Source organism: Manis pentadactyla, chromosome 13, assembly GCF_030020395.1.
Source record: "Manis pentadactyla isolate mManPen7 chromosome 13, mManPen7.hap1, whole genome shotgun sequence".
Classification (NCBI taxonomy): domain Eukaryota; kingdom Metazoa; phylum Chordata; class Mammalia; order Pholidota; family Manidae; genus Manis; species Manis pentadactyla.
Genome location: NC_080031.1, coordinates 72,179,234 through 72,188,604, shown reverse-complemented (window position 1 = coordinate 72,188,604; position 9,371 = coordinate 72,179,234). Strand labels below are relative to the sequence as shown.

Below are 9,371 nucleotides of genomic sequence, written 5' to 3'. Positions count from 1 at the left end.
ACAGATAGTGTAATATTAGACATGAATGGCCTGGATACTTAATATTCATTGGCCTGTTTTGGTTTATAGGGATTCCTGAGCTTGAAAGGAGGATTAGGAACATCTCCCTAGTGATGTACGGCACCTGGAAAGTAATAGTAGGAGCCATAGAAACCCAAGAAAAAGCCTCAGACTCTTCAGCTCAGGCGGTTCTTTGATTAGGAGAGCCTTGGATATGCTCACGGCTGAGGCAAGGGGCAACTGTGCTGTGCCCAGTGAGACCTGCTGTTTTTATGTTATCACCTCAGGACTAGTAGAAGGCAATTTAGAGAGGATCAGGCAGCACATCCATCTCTTTAATGAGCTCACAGAAAGGGAAATGCAGGACTCCTGGCTGGGCTAGTTGACCAAATCCACCCTGGGCGGCTGTGGCCCCAGCTGGCACCCTTCATTCTCCTCCCTGGAGTGATACTATTTGCTCTCATATTTGGACCATGTCTACTTAGTCTTCTAATTAAATCTGTCACCTCTTTTATAGAGTCCATCAAGCTCCAGATGGTGATGCAAATGGAACTCCCCATGACAGTCATCCCACATTTACCAGGGGTCACTAGATAGGCCACTCAGAGACTGAACCCACACTGCTGTTCCCCAGGAGTCACCCATTGTCAGAAGGAAACAGCCCAAGTGGTCTTTGCCCTTCTGCCTAGTGACAGTGAGGGTTCCCTCTTCTGAGGTGGGGTTGAGGCAGGTGGGACTCAGGCACATGAAGCTCAAGGCCCTGGTAAGGCAAAGTCATGGTCAAGGCTTCACAGTAAACAAGAAGCCTCACCCTGGACATCTGGGAAAATCAGCCAAAGAAAAAATATTTTTTTCTCTTCCCTTTCATCCCAACTTGGCCATAGCAACAGGTCCCAGCAATAACTCCCAGCCACCTTCATGCTTTCTGTGCTGATAAAGCCCAGACAATGCAGTTCTAGTGGCATCCCCTCTTGGGCCCTCCTGGTCAGTGGGAGGTTTACTCTTTCCTTTTTTCTTTACATTAAAAACTGCTGGTTGCTCCATACTCTTGTCTGCTGACTTTATATATCTTAGCTTCTAAAACACGATCCTGGCAAAGCAGCATCTTCACTGGTAACAACTTCACCTAACACATGTCATTTAAAAATCATTTCTATGCAGGAAATCTAATGACCAAATCTACCTCTACTACTGTAGGGATACTTGCATTTGATAGGACAGATTTATACCTGCTTTGTTTCGTTAATTGAAGATTCATGTGTAATAACCATTTCTGATTTCAGTGTGTCTCAGGTAATGGTTTAATAAAAATAATATACCTTGGAGTATATTTTGGCTTGAATACATTTTCCTTAAAGAAATTTCCATTTTTAATATATTAAAGGAGATGTAATGCATTTAGACATCAAGCATGGTTATCTTATGTTTTCCTGTTGATCCTATAAGATACAGTTTCCTTTTAGTTAACCATGTTGGAATAAACACCTCATGATGTTCACATAATTTTTATTATGTGAGGCTTTTTAATTTACCAAATAAATACTGAAAAATTATATTTGCGTATTTTATTCTGGGAATGTGACACATACCACCTAACTGTGGAATCACAGTAACTCATGGAAGTAGAATCTCTTTTGACCAGAGGTTTAAGGGGCATATTAAGAAAATAGCCAAATTGCACAAGTTTGTTGTGGAGACAAATCAAACTCAGGCCAGCACATTCCTGGATTCACTTTCTTTATTTCAGTAACATACTTTTGATCATTTTTATCCAACCTTGTTCAAATATAATTGACACATGTACATTTAAGGTATAAAATGGGATGATTTGATATGTGTACATATTACAAAATGATTGCCACGTCTACCACTTCACATAATAACCGCATTTTATTGCAATGAAAAGATTTAAGATCTGCTCTTTAAGCAAGTTTCAAGAATACAATGCATAATTATTAATTGTATTTATATGCTGCATATTAGCTCTCCAGGATTTAGTCATCTTATAGCTATAAGATGGCATCTTTGACCACCTTCACTTACCTTCCCCCCCTATTTCCAGTCCTGGAAAACAAGAATGTACTTCTACTTTCTATAAATCATTTCATTTTTATTTATATTCCACACATAAGTGAGCTAATGTATTATTTTTTTCTGTGTGATTCATTTCAAAAAATATTTATACATGTCACAAATGACAAGATTTTTTTGGCTATATATATAATCTTTCCTTTTACTTTTTAATTGAATTATTGTTGACATACAATCATATTGGTTTCAAATATACACACAGTTCCACATATAATTATATCCTCACCCCATGACTGGAGTTATTACCTATCAACTTATAAAGATGTTGCAGAATCATTGACAATATTCTCCATGCTATACTACCACCCCTGTGTGCATATGTGTACATAACACATACATATATATATATATATATATATATATATATATGACAACTTATCAGTCTATTCACATGTTGATGGACACTTTTGTTGTTTGCATGTCTCGCTGTTATAAATACTGCTGCAATGGGCACAGAGGGGAGATACCTCTTTGACAAAGTGATTCCATTTCCTTCAGTTACCTACCCACCTAACCTGTCAAATAGGTCAGTGTTCAGTTGTTCCTAGCAGGCTTTTGAAGAAGGGTCACCAATATACTTGTCAATGTCAACCAGAGAGTTCTGTATTAAAATTTTGGTTATAAATATTTGTCCATCGTGTGCATAGAAAAGACACAGGTCATTACCACAGGGGAGGGTGTTGAAGGAATTGCTGAACTACAGGAAGGAAGAAAAGTAGTGAGATTGTTTGACATCCTGATCTGGCTGATGGTGACATGACTATATCTATGTATATATATACATGTCAGAATTCCTTTAAATCTACTAAGGATTTTGCATTTTATTGTATGTAGAACACCATTAAAAAAAATAAAAACAAAAAAATAAATAAATGTCTGTCCAGAGAAGTTGATCAGAGCTAACCTCAACTTAAAGGAAGGTAAATTAACCATTTTACATAAAACAATGTGCATAAAGAACATTAGTATTTTCACATCCTACTTTGCATAACCAGGAATAAATGTAGTGATTTAGTAAAAATTATAGGCAGGTGTTATTCTCCACATAATGGTAGCTTCATTCATTTAGTAAGCAGTGCAGAACGATGGAAGAGTTGAACAATGACACAAGGCCTGGCCCAAGGCACTGGGGCCATCTGAGCAACTCCAGCTCTCAGGCTCAACCAGGGTTCACCCTTGCAGTTTGTGCAGCCACCTGATCTCTATCAACAACTACATAATAGACGAGTTAGGGAATTCCTGTAGGATGGTGCAGACATGGCCTCACTGCAATGTCATACAAACAAAGGTTGCTAAAAATGTGGCTTTAATTACTGAGGCTAGTTGTGAGAGTATCTATGTTGTTGTAGGTACTACTAGGAACAGGGAAAATGTCTGAAATACATGTCAGAGAATGTAACCTGTTCTTAACAGTATTTATTTTACATGATTTCAAATGGACAAAGATGGATCATCAACTACAAAGCAAAACAATAGGCAGGTGCATTAGTTAAGTCACTCCTAAACTTTCCTCAAATGCAGTCTGCTTGTGTGGCACTTTCTGTGGACACTTGTGGATTTGCAATGAATCCTTCTGCTCCCCTAATGAATGTGGTGATGAAGCCTTCCTGGAACAATTCAGAACTGAACTAGTTGCCCTTTTTTCAAGAGTTCATGCATATTTAGAGGACCCTGATCTCTATAGATGCCTGCTTCTTAAAAGCTAAACCAGGTAACTCACCCTCTTCCTAATCACACTACATTGGGACTACCTTGAAAATGAAATACACCAATGTCCCTAGAATATTGTTCCATAAACATCCCAAATTTTTCACACTGCAAGTTTCAATCAAACTTCATCAATCAAGGATCAACTATGAATCATCATTCTGTGATGATTTTGTGACAACATAAATTGTAAAACACTTCTCTGCCTCACTGATGTCCAATATGAAGCATGCACCTCTGTTAGAATTTAAGAAATGTATTATTTCCCACCACTTTCAAATATAGTTAAAATATTTTCTGTACTTCTTTAATAAGAACTCATTCCAGAGCTGCCTTCATATCCTTATTTCTCAGGCTGTATTTAATGGGGTTCATGATTGGAGGAAACACAGTATAAGACACAGACAAAAGGAGGTCCAGGATGGTCTGAGAGGAGGAGGGTGGCTTCAAGTAGGCCAAGGCACCTGTGAAAGTGAACAGCGCCACAACCACCAGATGAGGGATGCATGTGGACAGGGTTTGGGACCTTTCCTCCTTGGAGGAGATATTCAAGACAGCAGAGAAGATGTTGACATAGGAATATGAAATGGAGGTGAAACATATTATTGTCATAATTACAACTATTAATGACACTGAAGCTTCATCTATGTTCATTTTGGGGTCTGAGATCACCATAATCTGAGGGATATCACAGAAGAAATGGTGGATTTTATTGGAATTGAAATTTGTTGAAAATGTCACTGAAGCATGCATGGCTCCATAAACCAATGCACTGACATATGAAGCCACCACCATATGCCCACAGGCCCCCTTGCTCATGATGATCTCACAGTGCAGCGGGTGGCAGATGGCCACGTTGCGGTCATAGGACATCACTGTGAGAATAAGCAATTCAGTAGCACCAAAACCTGCAAAGAACACCACCTGGGAAACACATCCAAGGAAAGATATTGTGTTCCTGTTCATCAGGGAGTTGAGAAAAACTTTTGGAACAGTGACATAAATGTAGCAGAGATCTATGAGGGACAGGTTCTTCAGGAAGAAATACACTGGGGTGTGAAGCCGAGGGTCCGATGTAATGACGATGATTATGAGTCCATTTACTAACAGGGCTGCTAGGTAAGCCACAAGGAACAGGAATCCAATAAGGTTTTGCCTCCTTGGGTCCTCAGAGAATCCCAGAAGGAGAAACTCAGTGACTCCTGTGTAGCTGATCATCACATCCATGGTGTGTTCCCAAGTGTCACTGTTGTAAGTCAAGCGCACATGAGCCACTGGGCCAAAGTGCCTCCATGTCACAACTACACAGAAAAAAACAGCTTTGGAAGTGAAATTACATGTATCAAAGGCCAATGAATCCTAAAATGCATTTTAACCATTTGGTGGAATGTAGTATTACTGTTTTTACAGTGAGAGCCAATAATAAATTTTTATGTAGGAGAAAGTGTCACAAAATTAATGAAATATAAAAACTGAATCAGTATGAATCTTCTGTAATCTGAGCCAGGGAAAAACCTCTCTATTATTTTGCCTAACTGTATAACATTTCATTTTGTTTTGCCTTTTATTGTGCCTAAAAAATTTATTAAATGTCTTTAATGCACTTTTTCAATGGAAACATGACTTTAAAACAATGCAACATTTTTCACAAAGATTTTCCTGTTGTCAGGCATCTAGGGTGTTTTCTGATATTTTCCCAATAAATTTAACAGTATGAGTCAAGGATACCCATTATCATCATTTACTAGGTAACTTAACATTTTAGAATGACATGAAGAAAAGAAGTCATAATCAGTAAAAGATAAAACATCTCTCTTTTTTGGATAGATGATGACTGGAAACATATAAAATCAATGATAAATGATAAATATTGCATTAGAATGAATAAGAGAATCCAGTAACGTTGTTGGTTACAAGATCAGCATTTTAAAAAATCAGTGGTATACTTGTATACTAACAAAGCCAATTAGAATATTACATTTGTAAATTCAGTTTGAAACCAAATCCCAAGAGGCATTTTAGAGAACCTTCATAGCTTATCCTAAAATTCATATGGAAGCATATGCTTCATTTTCTATTATCATGGTCTCCCTATCAATGCTATCATATAATATATGTTATCTTCACTGTCTTGCTATTTTAGCCTAATGTTATTTTTTTTCTTAGATTCATATTAATATATATGGATTTTTAAAAATTTGAAACTCAATACTTGTCCTCCGTTTCCTTGATGCTTTTCCAGGTCTGCCTATGTTCTCCAAATATATTCCTATATTAACAAAAGGTTGAAATATCCATAATTAGTATTCCAAATATTAAGATATCCAATAGTGAAATAAGGGTTATATTAGGATTTTCCATAGAGACTTGCCAAGGGTGAGGATGGCAACAGTGAAGGAGGCTGCCACCCATGTGCCTCTAGAGGTAATGATTAAACTACACATATTTCTTCACAGGTTCAGGCTCCATGGTATGTCTCTGTGATACTGAGAAGGTAATGTGGTAACCTACAAATATTTATTGACAGATACAATGTATTGAAATTATGTGCACTTAATAATAAATCAATAATATTTCATGCCATGAAAATGCTAGTATAAGGACTGGCTTATTCCACCTAGTGGGTGTGTGATTTACTGTGTCCCACACTGATTTTAATCTTTGGTGGAGACAGAGTTCCTGGCATTGTGGACATTGCCTCTGACAGTCACCTGCCAAAGAAATGAAACCTTGAGTGGACCTTCCCACCTTATGGATATTCATTGGCAAAACAGGAGTAAACAGGTATAAATAAGCTCTCTTGGAAAGTGAATCTGAGCCCATAATTTTTTTTTATATACATTTCCCCATTCTATACCAATGGCCACAGTTTCCTCCACATGAGCTTAGGGAGTTTTAAACTTTCATGGGGATTATGTGTCAGCCTACAATGCACTGAATGAAAATTGAGATGTTTGCTCTTTTTTTTTATTACATATGAGTCACTTTTATATTTGGGTATGAATGCATTGTTCTATATAACTACAACAATTCTGAAAAGATTAAAGCATACAGTTTCATTTGTATACCAACCTAAGAATGGAGACACAACTTTCTGTCACAGAGAACATGGGAAACAGTGGCAGATCTGATCCGCGCATCACCTCCTGGCACACTGTGGACTCTGAATCCAAGCAGCATCCTAACATTTCAATTCTTTTCAAGGCCTGGAACCACCAAGAGGGACAGGATTGGAGAGAATCCAGTGGTGATGCAGCTTAGAAACTAAGGGACTTCAGCATGTTGATTAAGCCCATGAGACCAGACAGGGTGCCTTACTCTTTTGTGTGGGTTGAGATGGTCTTGGTGTCAGGGGAGTGAGCTGGAAGGGGGACAAAGAAATGAAAAGTCCATGTAGAAAAGATCTGAAGTAACATCAAGATAAAGTCTATTCCATACCCAAAAGTGATTAGAGCAGAAGAAATGCATAGCCTCCCCATGGAAACTTCATCCAAGTGTATGTATAGAACACTTAAGACTCAACAGCAAACCAAACAGTTTAAAATGAGCATATATCTGAGTTGACATTTTTCAACAGGAGGCATACAAGGGGCCAAAAGTTTTCTGAGAAAGTGCATAATAGCACTGTCATTATGAAAATGCAAATCAAAACTACAATATTACCTCACAAATATTACATGGGCTATTACCAAATTTCTGAAGACTGTAAGGGTTGCTGTGTGTGTGGATAAAAAGTCCACCTTGTACACTCTAGGTGGGAAGGTAAATTGCCACAGACACAAGTCAAAACAACATGGTAGCACCCCAAAATTAAAACTAGGACTACCATATGATCCAGAAAATCCTCTTCTGGACATGTACATGGTGGAAATTAAGTAGCTATCATGAAAGGCAGAGGTACCTGCGTGTCACTTCAGTGTTATTTATCCCCCCCACCAAGGCATGGAAACCACTTTTAAGTGTGCACCACAGAGGAATGGATATGGTGGCCCATACAGTGGATATACTGGAATGTCTATAATTTATGATTATTTTATTTTCCCCCTTTATTGACTATTTCTCATGTAGTGACTTTCTTACTTTCTGTGAGGTTTTGACAAAGCTTATATCCTTTGATAGCTGTACAACCCACACCCTATTCCTTTGTGGTTTCCATTTGTATGGAATATAGTTTTCCATCTCCTCACTTTAAGGCAATGTGTGTCTTTGGGCTACAGTGACTTTTGTAGGGAGCATGTAGTTGGGCCTTTCTTTTTTAATCCATTCATCCACTTCAAGTTATCTAATGTCTCTTTCCAATTTGTAATTTATCACTATTCACATATTGTGTGAAAGTTAAAATTTTAAGTGTGTGAAAAGGAACATCAAAATCCTACACATCAGAGGCAGAGCCAAGATGGCAGCATGAGTAGTTCAGTGGAAATCTCCTCCCCGAAACATATATATTTATGAAAATCCAATAAATACAACTATTTGTAAAAGAGACACCAGTGAATACAGTACAATAGCCAAGATACGTCTACATCTGTGAGAACTCAACATCACATGAAGGGGGTAAGACACAAGCCGTGGCCTGGCGGGACCTGAGCAGCCCTCAACCCCAGAACTCGGTGGGAAGAAAGGAGTAGGAACGGAGAGGGAGTGAAAGCCCAGGACTGCTAAACAACCAGCTCTAGAAAACCTCACCCGGAGCGCAGACACAAGGTGCATGGGGTGCTGGATATTAGAGAAATGGAAAAGCAAAACCTGTAGGCAGGTCTCCGTAACCAGAGCTCCTGAGACAAAAGGAAAGTGAGTGCTTTTTGCATGTCTTAAAGAGACAGGGACCCCACAGCTGGATGAAGTCATCCCAGCACACTTAGCTGGCACCTAGGAAAACCAGGAAACCTTAGGTGCCCTAATCCCCTGGGCAGTAGCACAGCTCTGAAGCCCCTCATGGCACTAAACAGCCAGCCAGCTGCTCCCTGAACTGGCACGGACCCTGACACACCAGTCCAGAAGTGAGAGAGTGGCAGTGCACGCCGGGGGCATCGTCACCAAAGTGGAACTGGAGTGGCCCGTGTGAGCCCGCCATGGTGGCGACTGTGTGACCCAGGAGCAGCCCACGTGCACCAGCGGTGGTGGTGGAGGAGCAGCCCCAGAGGAGCTGCACTCCCAGCAGCTGACCAGAATCCCAGCCCAACATATAGCTGCCTGGGTCAGACCCAAAGGCAGGTGCTGGCACACAGCTGCCCAGCAGGGATGCCAGTATCATGGAGGAGCACACCTGGTGTGCCTGACAGTCCGCACATGGCACTGTGCTGCTCTGACAGACACCACGCCCACAGCACCTTAGAGGATTAATGTGGTGGCTGCTCCAGGCAGTGGAGAAGAGCAAGGCATCCAGCAAGCAGGAAAGAACTTTCCTCTCTGAGCTAACACACCTGTAACCTGCCTACAGCCACTGCTATCACCATGAAAAGGCAGAAAAATTTAGTCCAGTCCAAAATAGTCCAGACAAATCCTGAGAGAGGATCTGCAGAGATAGACTTAACCAGTCCCCTGAAAAAGAATTCAAAATAAAAATCATAAAC

The 9,371-nt window shown here is 39.7% G+C and overlaps 1 protein-coding gene across 1 annotated transcript; it reads right to left on the bottom strand.

Annotated features, from left to right (window-relative positions):
* Positions 1 to 4,116: 4,116 nt before the first annotated feature.
* On the bottom strand, positions 4,117 to 8,872 carry LOC130680233 (putative olfactory receptor 14L1). The gene is made up of 2 exons (XM_057490499.1): positions 8,779 to 8,872; positions 4,117 to 5,099 (listed from the first exon to the last, which is right to left on the bottom strand). Exons 1-2 carry the CDS (start codon positions 8,870 to 8,872, stop codon positions 4,117 to 4,119), a joined length of 1,077 nt encoding a protein of 358 aa, XP_057346482.1.
* Positions 8,873 to 9,371: the final 499 nt, after the last annotated feature.